Source organism: Lepidothrix coronata, unplaced genomic scaffold (genome assembly GCF_001604755.1).
Source record: "Lepidothrix coronata isolate B3197 unplaced genomic scaffold, Lepidothrix_coronata-1.0 Scaffold194, whole genome shotgun sequence".
Classification (NCBI taxonomy): domain Eukaryota; kingdom Metazoa; phylum Chordata; class Aves; order Passeriformes; family Pipridae; genus Lepidothrix; species Lepidothrix coronata.
Genome location: NW_016690374.1, coordinates 1,673,646 through 1,697,654, shown reverse-complemented (window position 1 = coordinate 1,697,654; position 24,009 = coordinate 1,673,646). Strand labels below are relative to the sequence as shown.

The window sequence follows — 24,009 nt, the reverse complement described above, 5'->3', positions numbered from 1 at the left end:
TTTTTAACTCTTCTTGATAGTTCTGTTACTTCATATTCCTTCCTCTCCCAATATTCACTTGTATTTTTCAAGCTGAATTTTTGTAAATGTGTTGATCAAAATGAATTATCGTAATTGAAATTTAATTACTTGAACCATCAATGACGGATTCTGATTTAGTAAAATTTCGTGTATCTACCTTTTAAATTAATTTATTTGTTTAATTTCATGCTTTAGGTCACTTGGTCTTGCAATGGCACCTCGTGTGAGGTTTCTTCAAAGAGTTCGGAAACAGCTATGTGCAAATGAGGCAGCCAATGGGACAGATCACTCAGATGAGGCAGAGCAAAATGAAAATACCCTCTCCTCAATAAAAGGAGTGGAGAAACGTGGAACTAATTTCAGTGGAAAAACATCTGTTGACAAAACAAAGGAAAATGAGAGAAGGAAAGAAATAGAGGAATGTTCTTCCAGTGAAGATGCTGAGGAGAGTGATGAGTCTGAGGATGAGTTGAAAGAACTATCTGAGGAGGAAGAGGCAGAAAAAGAAGGTCCTATACCAAGCAGGGTACCAAACTCAGACTCTGCACAGTTCTTTGAAGATGATGATGACGATGACGATGATGATACTAAAGGTCTTGATTTGCTGACAGTGAAACAACGGGATGTTTTTGGTGTTGAAAGTAACGATAATCCAGCACCGGTAAGTGCACTTTACAGTAAGGCTCATGGATCATAATGATTTTATATAGGGCATGCTCCAAGGAAGGAGGAGAAAGAGAAAATTCTGCCCTTAGTAGAATACTCACTTGAAGTCAGATGTGTTGTGTATGTGTATCAGGGGTCATAAATACTCCCAAAAAGATAAGTGGTGTGACTTAAGCTTTTATCATTTTATGCAGTTAGTTAGCATAAAGTAATTTTATTTGCTATACTGAATATCCTTGTACTTGCTTTAATTTATGAATAATAGGAGTTGAATACCTGGGAAATTTTGACAGTTTTAATTCTTATCACTTACTAATTCGCTTGTACCTCTCTAAATAGCTGCCACTTTCAGTTGTAATTTCGATGCTGAACTGCAGTTTATAGCACTGGGAACAGAATTGCAATACATAATGAACCATTTCTCGATAGAAAGCATAACAAAATGATCTTTAAAAAAATTTAACTTTCAAACGTTTTTACTTTCAAAAGGACTTTTGCAATTAAGAATTGAGCCAGTATCAGAGAGAGTGCAAAGCATGGTTATAAAGGCTTATTGAAAGTATTCATGTAAATCTTTCATTTCCCTGGAGAGTAGCTTTATAGTTCGGATATTTCTGTCCTTGGTGTTCTGAGAAATGTTGCTTTCATTTAATCTTTAAATACAGTGTTAGAGTAAGGGTGGTTTTGTGTGGTTTTTTTTTTAATTATTATTATTTCTGTAGAGCACATTTGGTATTTGCATATTGTGATTTTTTTTCTTTTGGTGTATCCTTTACTATCTCACAGCTATATTTCTGTAGAAAAAAGATACAAGTGAAATAGTCATCTGGTTCATCAAGATGTTTTTCTGAACTTATATGCATGCAAGGGGAGCCTCCCGTTAAGCAAAGTATTTATTTTTCCAACTGGTATTTTAAATCTTTTTTTTTGTATGCTATTACTTAACAGCACAGGGCACTTGTCATGACCTTAATGCTAATCAGCCCACTAGCTGCATTTATAACCAGCATCTTTCCTTTAGTATGTAGCGAAGTGTATGAACTAGTTTTATCAGCTGTCTTTGTGAAAGATGAGCAGTTGTGCAGTAATCTGACCACTACCTGCACTCTCTTCTCTACTGAGAGGAGACTGCTGCAGGTTGCCATCTTGTCTGAGAACTCTGGAAACAGGGATGGTCCTGGAATGAACTTTCTGTTCCTGTTATTCTAGGCCAGAGTGGTTCTGCCCAGGCACAATCACTGCCAGGCAGTAGCTTATATTTATTAATAAATTTCAGTTTCATGTAGAAAAGAAATTGCTATTTTAAAAACAAAGTGAAGTAAAAGATTTCTGCCTTATTTAAAGAATGGTGTTCCCACAGCTTTCTTATTGCTTCTACAATTTTGTCATGCTGAAATATACAGACGATTTCATGCTGTTTTTGTATATTGGAAAGTTTTGTTCAGGAAATGGTAAAAGGTGAAACTTTGAGGTAAAAGAATAAACAAAAGAAATTGTATGAAAAATACAAGTGATTTAGAAAGTAATTTGTAGCCTCACTGGATAACCTTTTAGGTTAGTTTATTTCAGGCAAGTCAGACATTACTTTTTGTGATTCAGTGTTTATGAACTGCAGTGAGAGTTAGTGGTTTGTACTTGGTGTGCAAGTGTGGAAGACCTTGTATCACCTGAAGCATCCTGTACTTGGGGGCATAATAATGAAATATTTAGTTACTCTTCTAAGCAGCTCTGACCAAAAAAATGAAAAGTTTCAAGATCTGTATCATTAAGAACTTAAATTATATTTAAATCATCTCCTGCAGAAATGCTTATGGTAGTGAAATATGTAATTTTTAGAAAGTAGAAATGCAGAGCATGCTCTGCATAACTGTGGGAGAGAGTCTTGATCAATGCATACCGTAGTGTGGGGTTTATTACCATAGTTACTGTGAAAATTGTTGATAAATTGTGGAATGCTTTAAATGTAAGGATTCTATTTTTAGTAAGAATAAGAGAATGTAGGTTTCTATCAGTAGCCGTATTAACTTTTAATGTTTTGTTATACAAATGCACATAGTAGAAATTACATAGAAAAACTCAGACATTTTGCATTTTTTATTTCACATGTATATCTCAGCACCTTATTTTGTGCATCTTGAAACCAAATTGGTAATGTGCAACACTTTTTGTATTTTTTTTCCCATTTGTATATTTTCTGGATAGAAGTTTTTAAGTATGAACATACAGTGTATATTCTGCTACATTGGTTAGAGGGGTTTTTTGAAAAATTTATTCTGTGTGTTAAGTAAGGTAGGAGTCCTGTGCAAACATTGGTATGTGGTCATCTAACTGGAGGTTTATGAGTATGCCCACAAAGATTAAATTCAGTTTGCCTTTATACTTTTAATATGTGTGATTGATTTTGCAATTTCACTATTCTTGTGTTAGGCTTCATTTGGCAGCAAAATAGTCCTGCTTGCTGTGATCACTGTGCTTCAGGATGTGTTTTGTAAATGGAAACATTATGTTCAGTTTTAATTTTTGAGTAGCTGTTGTTAAAGATGCCATTGGTTTCTCATCCTTGTGTCTACCCTAGTCCCTCCAATGGAAGAAGGAGCAAGAGGAGGTGTTAGGCTGGCTCCGAGTAATCTGTGTGGTGTTGTAGTGCCCGGACCTTTGATTACAAGGTGGAGTTGGCTCATCCATCTTTGTAACAAGGGAAAGGAACTAGTCAGAAGGAGCAGGGTTTATTTAAACTGATGATGGAGTGGAAGGGGATTTGTGGGATTTTCATAAAACATTTTTTTTTGTTGTTGTTGTATGTACGTGGTACCCAACCTAACAGTGAAAGGTAGATCATAATGTGAAGTGGGACACATCCAGTGTTAATCCTTCTAACAGTGTTAATCCTTCTAACGGCTCAATTCCACTGTTTCCCTTTCTTATTGTGGCCCTTGGCCACATGTGTACTCTGTCTCCATCATTTTGTGACAACAGATAAAAAAGAAAAGTTTGTTCTCTGCATTGCTGTATAAAAGGAGAAGCCTTGGATAAGGTGAAAGACCTTGGCAGATGTTGCAATTTTGTTATGAGCTTCTGAGCTCATTTTTTAAGAGGTACTCACTGGCTGCTCAATTTACGAATTTTACTTAGATATATCAGGATTTTTAGCTGGTGATATAACTCATGGGACTTATTTAGAAGTATAATGCTCTTATGCATAAAAAGAAGGTCAGCTATGTGCATAGAGCCATTAGCAGATAGGCAGTATTTAGCTGTTGTGTTAACATTATGGAAATTATTCTTTTAAAGTGCATTTAACACTGTTTAGCAGTATTGATGTTGCAAAGTCTGTAAGTACTCCCTGGTTACAAACTTTGTTTCCAATGCTAATTGTATGAAATCAGTTGTTGCATTTGGCAATTCAAGGGCTATACTTGTTAAATTTTAAGCATTATTTATTTTGAGAACTAAGATTAAACCTATAATATTTTTTCTTGGTTTCATTTATTCTTTCAGTCAACTTGTCAAATGTATCGCATACTGTCAGACTTGTCTTCTGCTCTTGAATCTCTGTTTCAGCCTGAAAAAATACTAAACTGCTAAGTTCTTAAGATTGCTCTGACTTCCTCTCTGTGCCCCCATTCCTTGTTTTATGGACCCCTAAAACTTTTCAGGTGTGTTTGCTGACTGCTTGGAACACTGTAACAAGCAAAAGCATACAGGGGACTGCTTTAAGTAGCACTCACAGATTCCTTAGAGTTAATCTGGACTCTTGAAGAGCCTGCTGTTTGAATACTGTGGTGGGAAATTATTTTATGTGCCATGATTCTGTCTCCGCTACCTGGCTTGCCCTGCAATCCAGTAATATTATATACAATGAAATTATGTGTTCTCAAACACATAAACACTATAAACTGACATATTATGACCTGGATATGTACATGTTTATAAAAGGAGGAAAGAAGAAACAAAGGTAAATCTCCCTAACTAGAGATTATGAGTGAGTCTATGCCAAGAAGCAGAGGGTGATAGCTCTTTGTGATGTGGACTTTGCACAGTAAATGGATCAAGGAAACATAATTTAATATGCACCAAAGTGAGGACATAATCCCCTATGGGATAGCAGGATAGAAGGATAGAAAATACCCAAAGGAGGGAAGGAAGCAGCAAGGGAGCAAGCTGGCTGGCTCTGGTAACAGTGTTTCCCCTTAGGGGTAGCCTTCTTTGCTCCTGCTGCAGCAGTGTTTTCTGTCCAAGAGAAGAAAGCTGCTCTGGGCAGCCTGCTAGCTCTAAAGAGAGAATTTTTCCTTGGAGACATGTTGCAAAGCTGGCATTCTGGCAGAGAAAATAGAGAAGTTATTTATTTTGAAGTTAAATAAAAGTCAATACTTTCTTTTTTAGTTATTGAAGCTGTGGGTTAAAAAAATCCTTAATTCCATGTGCTACCCAAAGCACCTCACAGGTTGTCTTCACTCTGCTGAATCTGCTGACATACCACATCATTTGCTGTCCTAATGAGAGGAAGCTATTTTGTAGTGTTTCTGTGGCTAACTTCACTGAAGTACTTTGAAATTTGTTTTAAACGGTCTAAAAGTTTTGAACCTGTTCATTAGTGGAGATCTTTCTAGGGGATTGATGGTTCATGCTGTGCGGAGTGCTGTGAGCAGGCTTGACTATGACTTACATGCTCAGGTTTCAGTGTCTGGTGTAAATTTAGGTTGCAGTGACGTGTGTGCTTTGTCTTGCAATTAAATAGACCTGAAATGACTGAGAGGGATGTGTGGTCTTGCATCTCAAGAAATATTAGAGTGCTGTATGATTTAAAATGATTCACTAAAATCCTATTCATTAAATACTTCCAGTAGGTTACTCAAGCCTGAGCTAACACCCTCGGTTTTAATTGTTCTTTATCACTGATTTATAACCTTATTTAAGATATTGCAGCAGTTTCATAGATGAGGGTGAATGAACCAAATATTTGGCATTAAATCTGCCTAGTTGTAATCAATATTCTCTGAATCCATAGGATTTGTAAATTCTAAAATGCCACGGTTTCCTTTAAAATCATTAGTGCCTGAGTGCTTGCTGAGTGAAAGCATTGGAAGTATGTATAACTATGATATAGTTTTGGATAAGTGGTGTTCTTGAAGTTGAGTGCTAAAATTGTGAAATGCTACTAGAAATTATACAACACTAGTTTTTAAAGGAAGTGCTGCTTCCTGAAATAGTAATAATGCAGACCAACTAGCAAATAAGTATCTGGAGTCTTCCAATTACCTGTCGGCACAGTATATAGTTAAAATTATGAGAATTATTCTTTGCTGTATAGTGAATGTCTTCTCTGATACAGACATCTGCTACTGTAAGCATTGCCTAACAAACTACCTCTGTACATTTTAAACAATATTTTGGGGCAGATTTCTAAATTTGTGTCAGAGCTGTGTAATTTTTGGCTGAAATAGTTTGATAATTATGGAAATAAAATTTGTGGGTTTGGTAATGATCCATCAGCTATTAGCCAAAGTGAGTCCCTGGGTAATTCATTACAGTATTACTAACAAGCTACAGATTGCAATTTAGTGATTATTTTAAAAAGGAAAAATGTGTTTAGTATGGTGTTTCTGAATATCAGCCTGACCAGCTCCTGCTGACTGACCAGGAGCTAGGCCAGTGATCACAGGAAGTCTGCTTGGTTGCATGGAGCTGATGCTCCTTGTTTCCATGAGACTTTGGTTTGTCCCCAGCTATGAAGAATTGTAGTGTTGGCAGGGCCAGCTGGGATAGGGTCTCTTACCTTCTGCAGGCTGGTCTCTGCTCTCCATCTTGGAGAAAGCAACAGCTGTTGCCTCTAGGGATAAAAATCTCTGAAAGAAGCTTTGCTTTGAATGAGTGAAAGGAAATTAAAACAACTAAGACTACAGCCTCTGGCTTTATTTCAGTAAAAAATAAATGAAGAATAAATGTCTTTGGGCCAGCCTGGCTGGGAAGTCTTCGAGGTATTCTTATCCTTTACCACCCTGTTCCTGTGGTAGCTTTCCACTTATTTCAGTGTGGGGTGGTTTCTCTCCTTAGCCTGAGCTACATGTATGTTTGTTCCTCTTGCAAGAAATGTTCAGCTAGCTGATGCTCATCGGATCAAGATACACTGCTTTGCCTGCTCCTTATGGCCCATATGTTCTGTGTGGATCTCTGTGAAGCAACATGGTTGTGCTTGAGAAGTGAGATGTCTGGCAAACATGCCTGAAGAAAATGGGGTGCATTAGTAAATCACTCAGGAAAGCATACAGATGGGTGTCCTTGAGTGGGAAAACAAAATGACATGGGTAACTTTTTGAGGAGCTAAATGACAGTATATTTTTTCTCAGATTTGTCTCCTGTGTGATCAAGACCACAAAGCATTCTTTGAAACTGTCTTTCATGTTATTTTTCTGTGGTAATAGTGACTGTGCTTCTTGCAGAGAGACTGCATAGGTAGGCAGCTGGAGAAGAAAAGCCAATGTCATTATTACTGTGGTTTTTAAAATTAGTTTTATCTGTTAGCAGAGTGGAAGAGGAGTGTGTCTGAGGTACTTGTGCAATGCAGGTTTTGCTATGAGTATTCTGGGAAGGGAACACAAACCAATATCTATCTGAAATAATAGTACTGACATTGTTCATTTTAAACTGGAGTTGCTGAAAGTACCTTTCTTGTTTCCATAATCTCCACATTGAGCAAAATTAATATTAGTTGATGTTTTGTTGCATTATCTCTGAGTCAGTGGCAGAGTGGCAGAGATTGAGCATGGGAAGAGGGCAACTTCGAAAGAGTACTATGAAAATTTGTGTCCCGACTCATGAATGGATACTGTATTTGCAAGACAGGTTTTCACTGTCTTTTCTTATGTCCTGTTTCTTGAGGTTTTCCCTTCAGGTTGAAATTTGAGACTCACTTGAATTGTAGATGGAAAGTATATTTGCAGAATAAATTTAAAATTGCGAGTCTTTGCTTTAATGGTGTTTTACTTGACATTTGTGGAACAGTGTTACAGTCTCAGATAAAATACTAGGTGTCTTTATTTTTTATTTAACAGTTGTGGGTTATAGTAGTTTGTTATTTTCTCTAGCTATTGTGCCAATAGTTTACTGAACAATGTTGTCTGAGAAGTATAAATAACTTCTTGTTTGTCGATTCATTTTTATGGTGGTCACAAAAAGATGAAGTTTTTAAAAATAAGTATACCATCTGGAATATATTTATGTGTATGCTATATGCCAGAATGATGTGGTAGCATGAAAGCATTGATTTCTGCTACTGATCATTATTATCAATGAGAAAAATCTAGTAGGTCAGTGATTGTCAATACAAAAGTATATTTCGATCAGTGACTGAAAAGAAATATTCATCTTATCTCCAGCTTTGGGACACAAATTTTAAATGGGAGTTTCTAGTACATATAGCTCTTAGACCAGTTTAGAAGCAGTGTTCGAAGAAGGGAGCACATTGTAAAGTAAAGCTTTGTAAGTAGCTGTGACAGAAGCTATTTGGTCTGCTGTCAAGAGAAGATTGAAGGGAGAAAGGAGAATACGGTGAGATACTAGAGCTGATAGGTGGTAGTTTTGTATGGGTGTGACAAAACCATGAGACATCTTTAGAACCTGATCTTTGGGGAGCCCACAGGATACTGTCCACAAGTTCCTGTCTGTTTTAACATCATGTTTCATGAAAACTTATACCACCTCTTTTGCATTTATTTTTGAATATGTGTTAGTGCCTTGCTCACTACCACATTTTTGGTTATTGACTACTCAACTAACACGTGGTTTCCTTTCCTACAGCTCTTTAAGGCTACAGTAGTTGCATTTTATAGATGTAAAGGGAAGTGGTCATCTGGTCTGACTTCCTTGGACATTATAAGTTATTTTACTCTATCGCTCCTGTATTGACCGCAAAAACTGAATTTTGCGTAACTGCATCTTTCAAAAGGCATTCTTTCTGGATCGGGAGAGATGAAGAGATTCAAAATCCACCACTACTGATTACTTTTTCCAGTGATTTAGTTCATTTCATAGAATCATCATAGAATCATAGAATCAACTGGGTTGGAAAGGACCTCTGAGATCATCAAGTCCAAGCCTTGATCCACTACCACCATGGTTACTAGACCATGGCACTAAGTGCCACATCCAGTCTCATCTTAAGAACCTCCAGGGGCAGAGAATCCCCCACTTCCCTGGGCAGCCCATTCCAATGCCTGATTACCCTCTCTGGAAAGAATTTCTTCCTAATATCCAACCTAAACCTCCCCTGGCACAGTTTAAGACCATGCCCTCTTGTCCTAGTGCTGGTTGCCTGAGAGGAGAGACCGACACCCATCTGACTGCAACCTCCTTTCAGGTAGTTGTAGAGAGTGATGAGGTCTCCCCTGAGCCTCCTCTTCTCCAGGCTGAACAACCCCAGCTCCCGCAGCCTCTCCTCACAGGACTTCTGCTCGAGTTCCTTCACCAGCCTTGTTGCTCTTCTCTGGACCTGCTCCAGCACCTCAATATTCTTCCTGAACTGAGGGGCCCGGAACTGGACACAGTACTCGAGGTGTGGCCTCACCAGTCTGAGTAGAGGGGAAGAATCACTTCCCTGGTCCTGCTGGCCACACTGTTCCTGATGCAGGCCAGGATGCCATTGGCCTTCTTGGCCACCTGGGCACACTGCTGGCTCCTGTTCAGCTTCCTGTCAATCCAAACTCCCAGGTCCCTTTCTGCCTGGCTGCTCTCCAGTCACTCTGTGCCCAGCCTGTAGCACCACATGGGGTTGTTGTGACCAAAGTGGAGGACCCAGCACCTGGCCTTGTTGAACCTCATCCTGTTAGAATCAACCCAACTCTCCAGCCTGTCCAGGTCCCTCTGCAGAGCCCTCCTGCATTCCAGCAGATTGACACTCCCCTGCAGTTTGGTGTCATCTGCAAATTTGCTAGTTTGTTCATGTTGTATTGAAGAGATGGGAATGAGATTGAAGAATAAAGACAATGGGGGCATAATAAGAGGACAGCAGCGGAGAATAAAGATACTCCAGCCGATATTCCTTTGGCCTGCCAGAGGGACTTATTTTAGCACACAGAAGAATGTGAGAAGAAAATGTGATACTGTTACGGAGGAAGTGAATGACATGATATAAATTGAAAATGCAATGTGCAAATGCAAATTAACGCAGCTTCTAGCTTATGGACAGTTTGTAACTGAATGTTAGCAAGAGTTGGAAGCAATTTGGAAGGCATCCCATAGTTCCTTAGGTATGGAAAGGATGGTGTGGGAGTTGAAGGTTGTATATTTTGACTGAGTGAACTTGAGTCAAATTTCTGCACCTTGCTGTTTCAACTGTTATAATTATCTTTATAAGGCAACCCTTAAAAGAAAGAGAAAAGTTCTGTATACCACATCTGCAGGTAATCTTTCTCTCTTTGGTTGCAAGATCAGCATGTACTGTAAGCCTAGGAGATGCTATGTTTTCAAAAGCCAGTTTTGTTCTTGTGGCTCTACTTTCACAGTCCTTTTTACATGGGAAATTTAATACATAAATTACTTTAACTTCTCTACATTTTCAAAAAGTATTTTATTCTTTTTAGTACAGATGAATTTTTCAGTGAGTCATTGAAGATAATCAATCTTGAAATTTCTCAGTTACTGCTAATTTTCTTTTATGCTTGGAAAAATAACATTCATATTTTATTTTTCCTTTGGACACTTTTTAAGCACTTATGAGCAATAAGAGTCTTCTAAAACATTTCATGATGTAATGTAGAACAGCTGCTAGTGATTAAAACAAAGGCAGTTATAATGGAATATTTATTGGGTAAGTCGAAAAGAGACTAACCAGTAAATAGTGTTATGAGAAACATTAAGTTCTTCCAGTGGAAAAACATTGGAGAATTGAAATGTAATTTTAGATTGAGTTTTTTATCAAGTGTGAGCATCTTATTGAAACATAGCTGTTGACATGTTGTTTTCAATTTTTTCTTTAGTTACTGGAATAATAGTTAAAAAGAATTTCAAATTATACGTTTGTTACATACCCACCTGAATGTAGCGTAAATGCTGTGGTCTGTGAAAATTGGTAGAGCTGTCCAGGCATCCACACTGTGCTAGTGTTGGGGTAGGTGGTAACTGATGTAGTTGAAAACTGATCTTGCATGTCATTCTTCTGTGGGTCTTTAGCTAGATGAATTTTTTGCCTATGTGTTGGTGCAGGCATTTCTGATTTGTAGTACTGGGACTTCTGGACTGTAATATCTGCAGAACCAAAAAATTCTTTAGATATTTTCCTGAAAAAAAGATGTGGAGTAAACTGGAGCAGATCTCATTTTACATCATGATTTTTCTCCTGTCTGAACCTTAGGGGGGAATCTAGAAAAGGGTACGTTCTCTGCTGGTGTGAGATGTTGGCTACCAAGTTGGTAGAGCAACTGATACGTCAGTGAGATAAAAAGAATCTGTAAGAAGATGCTAACCCCTCATAGTTAGGGAGAAGGGACTGAGGGAGAAAGCTCTTCAGGGTGCTTGACTTTTGCTGGGGTGAGTCAGGTTACAGGCAGGAAATAGTTTTTTTCCAGTTTCATTGTTTTTTCCTGGATGAGGCTGTGGCTGTGTCCCGGTGAGCGGATGGGCTGTGCTGTTATGGCTACAGGCGGCTGCTGCAGTGAGAGCTCCTGCAGGCAGGGCAGGGGGCATTGTCCAGCAAATCACAGCTGCTTCCTCAGGGCCTGGCGTGTAAGGGCCCAAACTGGCACTTGACCTCTGCCATGAAAGGAGTTGAGCTACCCTGACAGTAGATGTCTGTGTTTCCTTGTGTCTCACCTCTTTCTGCTGCTTTAGCTTTTTCAGGACCAGAACGCTACAGCATTCGTCCTCTCCCAAAGGAGTGACTTCACTGCGTGAATCCTGATGGGTTAATTGGTAACTCTGAAGGTACTCACCTAGTTAGATAAAGGGGCATTAATGGCAAGGAGTTTAGCATTTGAACTGGAGGAATAGGTATTTCTACTGCTGCATTCTGTCTCTCAAGTCTGAAGGTAGTGGGGAAGGTAGGTGAAATAATTAACTAGAGCAATTTTTATGCACGTATCTGTGTCTAAAGATTTTACAACTGAAGAATTATTAGCTGCTCTTCTCAGTTATTCATCTGAACAGTGCAGTGCTACTAAAAGACATATTTCAAACTAAATTTGTTCTCATTTTTGCTGCAGGAAAGCTCAAATTGACATTATTTTTATCAAAGGAAGATTAAATATAAATTAATATGGCAGTTCTGTACATATTCAGGAGGTTAATGTTTATATTAAATATTCAACCTTTTAATTCTGGGTTGTTGATTTTAATTCTGGGTTGTTGATTTTCGTGGTTTAACCCCAGCTGGTAACTGAGCACCATGTACCTGCTTGCTCACTCCACCCCAGTGGGAAAGGGGAGAGAATCAGAAGACTGAAAGTGGAAAAACTCCTGATCTGAGTTGAAAACAGTTTAATAGGTAAAGCAAAAGCTGCGCACGCAAGCAAAGCAAACCAAGGAATTCATTAACCGCTTCCCATGGACAGGCAGATGTTCAGCCATCCCTGGGAAAGCCGAGTTTTCCATAATGCGTAACAGTGAGTTGGGAAGATTAACACCATCACTCCAAACATCCCCCCTTCCTTCTTCTCCCCTCAGCTTTATATACTGTGCATGATTCCATATGGTCTGGAATGTCCCTTGGGTCATTTGGGGTCAGCTGTCTTGGTTGTGTCCCTTCCCCAGCACCTTGTACGCACCCAGCCCACTGGCTGGTAGGGTGAGGTGAGAGGCAGAAAAGGCCTTGGATCTGTGTAAGCCCTGCTTAGCAGTACCAAAAACATCCCTGTGTTATCAAGACTGTTTCTGGCACAAATCCAAAAAATAACCCCATACTAGCTACAGGGGATAAAATTAAAGCTACCCTTGTCAAAACCAGAACATTAGGCTAATACTGTTGCCACAAAATCAGTGAAATAGTGAGTATTTAATTTCTAAATACCCCAACTACTAAATTTGTTTCAAGAGTGAACCCAAACTTCATATTCTTAATTCTCTTTGGCACTTTTCATCAATTCCTGTAGAATTTCATCCTGCTTGAAATGTGGGCATTTGTGATTCACAGGAAAAGTACCATATGTTGGTTAAAGCCGTAAATATATTTGCAAAGAGGTGCTAAACTCTCAAAGCTCAATACTGTCTTTACAGATGTCAGTGATCAGGGTTTACCTTGGGAATGTTTAATGAGGTGGCTCAGCATAATAACAAGCCAGTTGTTTATCTATGGGTGACATGAAGTTTTTCACAAGTATAACTATGTTTGAGCATGATGACATTAATATATGGTGACTCAAGTTCTTCAGTCATGAGAGATTATATAGCAGTTAAGGAAATTTAAGATGATGGGAGAAAACCGGGTTATATCGAATATGTACCTGTTACTTATTTGTTTTCCTCAATTTGGTTTGTTTACTCTGAGCAAATGCTATGAGCTCAATTTTAATACTATGTAAAAAATCATCTTCTTTTGTTTACACATAAGTTACTTAAAATTCATTGAGCAGTTCTGTGTACTTGAATGTCTGATGTTTGTGAGCTGGGTTTTTGCATTTGCAAAATGATGGAGAACTGTTGAAGGTGAAAGTTTAGGTCTCATGATAAACTACAATGTGAATTTGAGCAGTGCATTCAGGCTTTTTCAACTTACCTTTCCTTTTTTATTTTTTTGTATATCTTAAAAAGGAAAAGCTCTAGCTGTTATCTTTGGAGTTCTCTGAAAGTGGACGTTCTATCCTGCCTACATCAGTGAATTATAACTGAGTTTCACTGTCTTGAGACAGACTTCTGCTGTTCTCTTATGTTCAGAAGAGGGGCTGAAATCTATCAACAACAGTTTAGGACTATCTATCATCTGCCTTTTCCATCTGTCCTTCATAGGATCCTGCTGGAATATATAGCTACTGCCTAAAAGGACTTGGTACAAAATAGAAAGTCAGTGTTTGTGCAGTGGTACCTGGGGCATCTGAATGTCAAACTCTATCTGATGAAATTGCATTCTTCTCCTATTTTAATAGGATCTCAAGGATAATATACTTGAATTTTATAGTTGTCATAAGGATAAGGTCAGCAAGCAGATCAGAGATGAATTGGAATTGACCCTGTTTTCTTTTCACTTGAGTAAATTTACTGATTTACTAAGCTACCAACCACTCAGGATTCAGTGTATGATTAAGTTGTGTGACAGGCTGGGGTTGTCTTAAACTTTTCTTTAAAAAAAGATATGTATCTTATGTACATAAAATATTTAATCCTCATATGTTTCATATATGCAAAGTGTATATGTATATAATGTATAAAAGTACATTATATTCTATAAAATAAAAATTTATATAAGTTTTGATTCATATATGTGTAATTCATGTGTATGTGTCTATATATATGAAAAAGATGCTACCCAAATATTTCTGCCTTTAGCATCTTTCCTGAGAATTTTTACTGTTGAATCCCTGAACTCAGAACATTTTATATGGGGTTAATTTTGCTGATGTAAGTGACAAGAGTCTGATGATGAAGATTTTAATTTTTATAGTATTTCTTACAGTCTCAGCTAGGAGTACTGACTCTTTAACAGGAATTTTTCCATGTTTTGTGATTGCCTGGAAGATACCCTGTTTTGGAAGGCAATTGGCAAAGGCCACAGGGAAGCAGGGTATACCCCTCTCTCAGGCAGTTTTGTTATTGAAGATATTTCATATAATGGTTATAGGATAAACTTATTTTTTACAAGAGGTGTGCCTCATGTTGTGTTCCCTTCTTTCTTACTTCCTTTGTGTTGTTTTTCTTTTTATTAGTGCTGACTGTCACAAATACGGGAGTTAGCTGACTTGAAGGAGAGAATTGCTAACTAGTCAGTTTTCTTTGTACAGAAAGATGAGTTTGCTGCCAGTCTTGTATTTAATCTGAAATGTTGGTCATCCGATTTTCAGGAAAGAGAATGAGTTGATACCATATTAAACTCATTTTTATATATAATTAAGGCTGGATGCAAAGATTTCCTGTTAATTCCAGGGAACAGTGGTAGGTGTTTCTGAATCCCCCTTCAAGGATTATTGTAACAGAAGCAGTGCTGCTTACCTTCAGGTGTAGATTGAGATGGTGGAGGATAGGATTTATGTTATGGCTGTATGTGGTAATGAGTAGCTAGATTTGAGGAAAACTGAGTCATCCCTTTTGGATTATGCAATGAACATGATTTCCTTCTGTGTATGTGGCTATGGTTAGTATGGTTAGTAGCTGGAACTTATGAAGATGCCCACTGTGATCCAGGAGCAGCAGCAGTCGCCTAACTGTTGTTTAGCATTAGCTCTAATTACTCACAGGAACGGAAGGGATTTGAGCTTTTGTTTTGTTCTAGGCAAATTTCAGAGCAGGTATGGCTCAACCAAAAGGCATGTATAGTCATAATATTGAAAAAGTATATAGAAATAGTAGACTTAAGTAGGGAAGGTAAAACCACATTGATATGCAAACAGAAATGGGAGTTTCTGTGGCAATCAGAATACTTTAGTTCTTCTGGGACATGAGCTAATTTAAAATGTGTTGATTGTTAATACTTCACCTTTTTATTGTATTCTTACTTTGTGTTGGATGTGCTAATGGCAGTTAAGCCAGTGAAACTTACTTTCTGTTTTATCAGAAAGCTGTTGCAGTTGTTAGACATTATTTTGTGAACATCTGTCACTTTTAATATTGAGTTGGCAACCCCCCAAACTGTTAATGAATAAATGAATTGAAAGATCTAAATGGACTCTGCTTGTATTGGAAAGCTTCAGTGGCTAGCTGCATACACAACAGAGAGCACTTCTAAATATTGGGCCTAGGCTAATTAGGCCTGATATATGGGTTGTTGATGAAAGCACTTAAAACTTTAGTTGAAAGAATCTTCAAACAAACAACCACCAACAACAAAAAACCCGACCCAAGAACTCCCTCTTGAGCTTCATTGAGAAGTATTGCTAATCCTAGCTGTGTAGTGAGTAATGTGCCCGCTGTCCCAGACCTGGATTTGACAGCTGGCTAGTATAGGCAGAGTGATGAGTGGTAGACAACCACAGAGACAATTTTTTGATGCTGTCTGGGGCGGGAGGGAAGGGAAGATGCATAAAATATTATTTTTTGTAATGGTTGCTCAACACAGAAACACTGAGACAGCAGCAGTATCCTGTATTCTTCACGCAGGCTTTTCCAAACTGAGTGCATCCAAATGCTGCATTGAGTAAGTATGATTTTTTTGGGAGATGAACTATTCAGTTCTTGAAGATATAAAAGAGGGATATTTTTTTTTCAGTCTCTTGAAGGCATTCAGATACATGGGTTAAGGTGGATGAAACCTTTTGGGTAGACTCAGAGGTGAAAAAAGGTAACTGCTTCAGAAGGAATGTTTGCTTTAGGAAGTGTCAGAGACCTTTCTACATGGCCTGGGGCAGGTTAGCAAATCCTTCTGGCCCTTTTGCAAAGCACTTAATATACATGGTGATGCTTAGATGGTTATTCCTCTAAGTGCATTCACAGATGATTAGAAGGATGGAGCACCTCTCCTACAAGGAAGAGCTGGAGTTGTTCAACCTGGAAAAGAGAAGACTTCTTAGTTGCCTAATTCTGGCCTTCCAGTGCCTGAAAGGAGCCTACAGGAAAGATGGAGAGGGACTCTCCATAAGAGCATGTAGTGATAGGACAAGGGGGAATGGATTAAAACTAAAAGAAAGTAGGTTTAGATTAGATATTAGGAAAAAGAATTTTTACTTTAAGATTGGTGAAGCACTGGAACAGGTTGCCCAGAGAAGGTGTGGATGCCCCATCCTGGAAGTATTTAAGGCTCGGTTATATGGGGCTCTGAGCAACCTGGTTTAGTGCAACATGTCCCTGCCCATGGCAGGGGGATTGGAGCTAGATGATCTTTAAGGTCCCTTCCAAGCCAAGTCATTCTGTGATTCAATGAAAACCTCATGCTTGACTTGCAGAATAGTATTATGGTTAGAAATTAAGTACTAGAAGTCTGGAATTAAATATGTAAAATGTATAGTAGTACAGAAGGCCAATGGCATCCTGGCCTGTATCAGCAATAGTGTGGCCAGCAGGACCATGACAGTGACCATCCCCCCTGTACTTGGCGCTGGTGAGGCTGCACCTCAAATCCTGTGTTCAGTTTTGGGCCCCTCAGTGCAAGAAAGACATGGAGGTGCTGGAGCGTGTCCAGAGAAGGGCAGTGAAGCTGGTGAAGGGTCTGGAGTGTGAGTCTGATGAGGAGCAGCTGAGGGAGCTGGGGTTGTTTAGCCTGGAGGAAAGGTGCTTCAGGGGGGACCTTATCATTCTCTACTGTTCTTCTACAACTGCCTGAAAGGAGATTGTAGCCAGGTGGGAGTTGGTCTCTTCTCCCGGGTAACAAGTGATGAGACAAGAGGAAACAACCTAAAGTTGCACCAGGGTAGGTTTAGATTGGATATTAGGAAAAATTTCTTCCCAGAAGGGGTTGTCAAACACTGAAGTAGGCTGCCCAGGGAAGTGGTGGAGTCACTATCCCTGGAGGTATTTAAAAGACATGTAGATGTGGCACTGAGGGACATGGTTTAGTGAAGCTAGAAGTACTGGGTTAATGGTTGGACTTAATGATCTTAAAGGTCTTTCTTTTCCAACCTAAATGATTTTATGGTTCTGTGGTTCTATAAATCAGCTCAGTGACACAGGCTGTAGTATTGCAGCTTACTTGGCAAATGAAAATAATACCTTGATCTTGGCAACTAGAATATTCATGAATTGGAAAACAAATCTGACCTTGCATGTATGCTTAAGTGGTGAGACTGACAGACTGCTGTTATGTGTGTTGACTTTTGCTAGCATCCCTAGTACTCAAACAAGGTATGCTCATGTGTGGGGTAGTTTGGAAATCTGAAAGCTCCTCTCTCTAAACAGCATCAGCTCCCCCAAAAACAGAACTCAGAAAGTGTTTATTCTTTTTGCATGGACTTGCGTCTTAATCTCATTCAACTTATCTGACCTGTGCCCCATGCTTTTGAATCAGAGTCGATACTTCTGAAACAAGAAAGTTTAAAGGTAATATATAAAATACATTTGTATAACCAAACGTGATGATTCTCATCTCAGAAATGCTTTTCAATGGCCATGAAAATTCAGCAGCCAGCTTGCAGTACCTATCGGTACATTTCCTTGCATTCACTTGGGTGTGAAGATGTACTTCAAATAACCCTAAAGTTTTAAAGCACTTTGCTTGTCCAGATTTTTAGTAAATAATTGAGTTTGTAATTTTGTACTTTATGAAGACTCCATGAGTATACTTGCCTTGGCAATATGTCCCAGGAGATCCTTTATTATTTCTTGAATGACAATCTAAGTGCAGCGCTCAACCACCCTAATGAGTGAGCTGAGCATGTGACTGGGGAACGGAGCTGTTACTGACAACCTGTTCCCTTTAGATTTGGTTAGGGCAGTAAATAAAAGGTACATAATTTGCATAAACCTATTAAGTGGTATTCTCAAGGGGAATATCAATAATGTCCAATGCCATTTTCAGTGCTGACAGTTGATCCATTTACAAATTAGATATTGGAAAGTGTTCCAGTGAAAGGATAAGGTAGAGTGGCTTGTGGCTATGACACAGGAGTGTCAGGAAAATGCAGAAGGTGTGAGTCCTCCTGTGAGCAGTGAGTACCCAGTCTCATGTATTGGTGGAGTGAATGGAAAAACAAACTATACCAGTACTATTGTTTGAAGAGTAAGGTCATTTCAAATATTGCAATACAGATGAAAAGAGATTAATGAGCACAGTATAAGTTACATGTGAATATCTGGTTTAACTTGAGTGTATACAGATACTTGTTTTTCTGCATAAAACAAGCCCAAATTAATCACAGTGAAATTGAACATATGTTATTTACACTGGCTTGTTTAAAGTCTGTTTCACAACAAACATGAACAACTGAAATTTGTATGGAGAAGAAATGCTTTTGTGCTTTATGGTGTTTCTTTGAGTGGCATATTGAAAAAGTTCAATACATCATCCTTGTAAAATAGAAAGCTTCTCTATTCTGTCTTTTTAAAAAGGGAGTCATAGGGTAACTTAACTTGGTAAAGGTCTATGAAAAGGCAAAAGTAAACGTTCCTTTAAATCTTTATAGCATTGTTTTTGATTTCTCATTTAGGTGTCCCCTATACAAGGTCTCACATTGTGTTACCTTACTGTTCAAGAAGGTGACACAGTGGTAAGGTAGGCCAGAGTTTGTGCGTGACTGTGTCTCCCAAAAATAAAAATAATTCGTTAATAAGCACAGTTATGAAATACCTATATCAAAATCCTCCTTTTTTATTCTGAGATGGAAAATTAGTGTGGCCTGGATCATGGTGATGCTGATATATGCTCCAAGTACAGCTTTAACACTTGTCTAGGATGTCTCAGAAGCAAATGTTTGGTCTTTGTTGTCTTCTACCACAAATGCGTAAAAGGGTTTTCGGTAGTTTTTAAAAATGTTGACTGGTGTAGAAAAATGAGGTCCAGAGACACAAAGAGAAAAGATTTGTACTGTATTAAATCCCTTCATTATTCTAAAAAAAAATATTTGTCATAGCTTAAAAAGCAGATTTTAATTTACAGAATAGTAAAAATATTATTCAAAGTCAACATTGGATTGTGTTCCTAGGGTTTGAAATTATTATTTTATTAATGCTGTGTAATTAAAATGACAAATGGAAAATTAGGACTTGGCATTTGGGAATAGTTTTATTGCTATAATCCATGATGTATTTTGCATGCTTATTCAACCTGCAAGTGTGCATAACTTCTTAGACTTTTGGCCATTTGTTGAAACTTAAATTAATGAAAGCTTTGTCAAAAGATGCTATGGAAGAGGTAGTAGTAGGTATTGACTTTCTGGTAATGATTCAAACTATAATTATCCCTTATATTTTCACACATTGTGAAATATTTGCATAGAGGTCACAGAAATATTTTAGCAAGTACAATGTATATTTGTTGAATACTTTCTGATTTGAAAATGTGGTGCTTTTATGCAGAATTAATGTCAGGCTATTGTTGCAGCAGTTTTTAGTTCTGTGCCAATGAAATTGGCAGCTTTGATTGAGTATTGCAGTGCAGTCAACAGGATGGTAGTTTGATTGTGGGACTGTCTTGGTTTCAGCATGGAAATTCTTGCAGCAGGAGGAGCTCTAGGCTCTGCCAGTGTGCCAGGCTAGCTAAGGTTTTGCCTGCTGTTCTGTGTCTTAAATGGCAGGATTGTTAGGATAAAGGCTGTCATTCATTTAAGCACTTGCTTGATTTCTATTGGAATTCTCAGACTTGCACAGTATCAAGGTAAAATATTTTTAAAAGTGAGTATTTTGAGAACAATCAATTTGGCGAACAATCAATCACTGGAGCAACGTTCCCCGCTGCTGAATGTTTTCAAGAGATGTCTGGACAGCATGCTAGATAATCTCATGTCAGCTCCCTTTCCTGTGAGAAGTTGGATCAAATGGTGTTTTGCGGTCCTTCCTGATTCTATTTTGATATGGTTATGTGGCAGATTGGTAATACACCTGATGGACAGGTATGTACACTAAGGAGTATCAGGAGCATCCCAAAGCATAGTCAGGGCTCCCAGGCGCCAGCTATTCAGCGCAGTGACTTCACCTTGCAGCACAGCCACCACTGCTGGATGCCTCACATGTTCAGCAGTCAGCTCCTGATTTCTGGTGTGGCGCTTCAGGCTGAAGCAGTACGCTTTGATAAGACAAAAACCTTATGGTTGTACTCTGCAAAAATTCTAGAGCTGATGATTGAACAGCTTTATACATTAATGTGGCATGAACATGACGGGCAACACAGCCACCCTCAAATTGTCCTAAGCTGAGACACCGCTGTCCCCAGTCATTAGGGGTCTGATAAGAAAAAGTGAGTAAGCCTGACACACTGGCTTGCTCTAGAGTTGGTTAATCCTTTATCTCCTCTATTGCAGTGATGCAGGCAAAAAGCAAATATTACTGCTGATTTCAGAATTCTGGGAGGGATTTCAGGATTCCTGAGTTGCTCTTTTTTTTCTTGACTTTGTGTCCAGCTTCAACTAGAAATTGAAACCAGTGCAGACAACTGTGCATATTGGTTTAGATGCAGATGCAAATGATTGAATTGAGATTGTAGACATAAAAAAGTTAAGTAAAAGGGACCAGAGTTTTGCTTCTTCAGGCTGTCATTTTTCCTGTATGGCTTGATACTGTGCTGTCTTCAGGAGATTGGGGATGGTGGTGAGTATATTTAAAAAGGAAAAAAAAATCTCGCAAAAACCTTCAAAATTACTGGACTGCCTCTAAAGTAGAAAATGTTTTATTTTTTTAATGCTTTTTATTATGAAAACAGCAAAAGAACTTATTTCTTTTCTTTCGAAGAGGTTAAGGAATTACAGGAATAGTTAAATTTCAAAATTGTTGTTAAGCTGGTTAAGTAAAAGGATCTTTAAGGTAACTTATCACTTTTAAAAAGAGAGTCTTCATCCCTGTACATGCTTTACTCTTTTTGAATATGATGCTTTGAAATATTTGTGTGCAAATGAGTTTAAAACAAAAGGGATTTTCTTTGGATTTCCTGAGATTGTATGTATTTCAGCACCAAGATGGAATGATTTGCATGTTCTTTACAGCACATACACTTGCTAGAGACACACATGACTCTGTAGAAGGGTGTTTGGGAAAACCTGAAGTACTCATGATCAAATCTGTGAAGCTAATTTTGCTGACTCGTTTACTTGAAGGAATGATGTGTCATTAAAACATGGGACAGATGACGTGGTGAATCTTCCCTTTGTTGGTCTTAAACAGTGTAACTTACTCTGCCACAATTTTGTTTGTTCCATAGAACAATTAGAACAAATCTTCCTCAGTCATGGTGTGCTGATTCAGTAGGAGACTTAGCTGTCCCTGTGTTGAGTCAACAAACTAAGAACCAAGTCAAGAGCCTTATACTGTGCTTACCTTTGAAGGCAAATTATGCTTTATAAGTGCTGCTGTACTTGTTCTGAGGAGTTTTTCAAGTGGTACTTCAGTGTTTTAAAGGGCACTTAGAGCTACTACGCAGAACCACACAGGTTTGATTGTATTTTCATAGCATTTAGTGAAGTCTCTATTCCTTTAGAACAATGCCTTTATTTTAATAGAAATTAAATGATAGAACCAGGGTGGATCCTTAGAGAAATTCCCTGACCCTTAAGGTCATTGTAGGCCAGGAACTAGTCTTAAAACGCTATTCTCATTTTTAAACTTTCTCCTATCCCCAGTGATGAACCTAGAGACATGAATTAGACTGTTTATTTAAATTGCCTTTAGCTCTATCTATTTAAGAAGCAGCAGAATAACCTTTTGTGTAAACGAAAGCAAGTACTAGTTTGCATCCCCTAAACCTGTGTCATTGCAAGCAAATTGCTGCCTGCATGGCGTAATACATGTTTAATTTGGGACCTTTTCCACTCAAATATTGAAAATGTAGGTGATATTAAATTAAACAGAAGTTTAACTGTACAAAACAAAACTGAAAACTAGGTATGATGTTTTCATAATTAGATGAAAACGTGATTGCATTGTGAGAAAATTGTTTTTAATAGAAGTTATTGATATTTAAGAAGATTATAAGATGAAAGAAAAACTGCGGATCTTCTGGTGTAGATTCTTGGTTTTCCCTCTTCATCCTGGAGCTTTTAATGAGTTTAATAGAAAAATAAATTCTTTATCTTGTTCTTGCTGTTAATTTTGTCAAGAGGAGATGATTTGTAGTGAAATAAATATATATATATACACACATTATAAAAGCTAAGGGATCTTTTTGTTGGTCAAGACCTGATGTGTAGCTCAAGTGTTTTATTCAGTTTGCAGGTTGGCTGCATAGTTTGTGTTTTGCTTTCTTAGAAGTAACATGAGAAAACCTGCCATTCTTATTCTGAATCCTTACATTGATCATTTGATGATTGTCCTCTCAGTTTAAAAAGGTGAGCGAGCTTTGGCTTCAGTATTGAGGTGTCAAAGTTGCCCATGTCCTGCATGTGGAATGAGACAACCTGGCTGATTTCCATCTCACATTTCTCTGCAGTTAAAGCTTGTGTGTCTTCTGCAAGGGGGCCACTGTGGGCTTCATAGGTTCCCCCATCACGTGTGCAAGCCAAGTCCCTTGAGATGGTGTGGGACAGGGGAGGGAGAATGTGATGTGACCCCACTGCGCTGTGGGAGCTGGTGGGGAGCCAGCTCAGCCCTCTCACCAAGTGCTCTGGCCTCTTGGGTGTCCCTTGTGCAAGAAGCATCAGTAGTTGTATATTTTTGTTGGCCTTGTTTGTTGGGAAAGAAGTCTGCTGAGAGATCTGAACTAGTGCCTTCTGTTTGAAATAGGAACAAGCATTTTCACTGATAGGGGCATAGCAAGGTTGTAAAGTACTGTCATATGTTTCATGAATATATGACTTGAAGTATGATTATTGTATAGGATGGAGAGATATTGATTGTATAAGTAGATTCTAAAGGCTAGTGCTTGCTTGACTGTTTACCATTACAGGATGCTCATGTGTAATCAGATTAAGCTTCAAAATATGCAATTTGAATTATTTTTTCCTGACTATATGAAATGTTTTATATAGACAAAATATAAATGGGAGAGTAGAAGTCTGACAAAGCACACTCTGCCCATAGAAAACACACCAAGAGTTTTAGTAATCTGAAATGCTTTTCTCTCTTTGCATTAGGAAAAATGATAGCTTTAAGCTTCCAGTCCTTAAGAACATTTTTAAGCATTCATACTCACTCTCTACCTATTCCAGGATTGCTTTGTTTTCTTGGGAATTATCTACCATGTCAGGATTCTGCTTAATTGAGATCTAATAAGGGCATGTCCTAACATAGTTTGCTTAATTCCAGATATATCACTATCAACCTTTCTGGCAGGGCACCCTGGTAACACAAATGTGTCTCATTCGTGTATGAATAAATTCCATCTCTAGTGTATTGCCTTTGTTTCTTCAAAATCCTCAGATCCTATTTTATTTAGTGTCTACTGTTGGATACTTCATCAGACCTAATTCTTGTACATAAGGGTGAATTTTGTGATGAGCCAAGTGATTATGGATTAGTTTCATGGGAACTGATGTTGCAGTTGGAAGAATAATCTTTGTCAGCAGGTTGCAAGGCTTTTTTTGATGTGTGCATGAATTTGGCTAGGAAATACTGCGTGATGCTGTCAGTGGTCTCCAGCCCTTAAATGATTGTTTCCACTAAAATATAGATCAC

General features: G+C 38.3%; 1 protein-coding gene across 1 annotated transcript in view; it reads left to right on the top strand.

Moving 5' to 3' along the window:
- DDX10 (DEAD-box helicase 10) overlaps window positions 1-24,009 on the top strand; it is a 161,258-nt gene that overhangs the window by 48,209 nt on the left and 89,040 nt on the right. Inside the window, exon 13 of the mRNA XM_017831672.1 lies at window positions 217-682. Coding sequence (XP_017687161.1) covers window positions 217-682 — 466 coding nt within the window. The remainder of the gene's footprint in view (window positions 1-216; window positions 683-24,009) is intronic.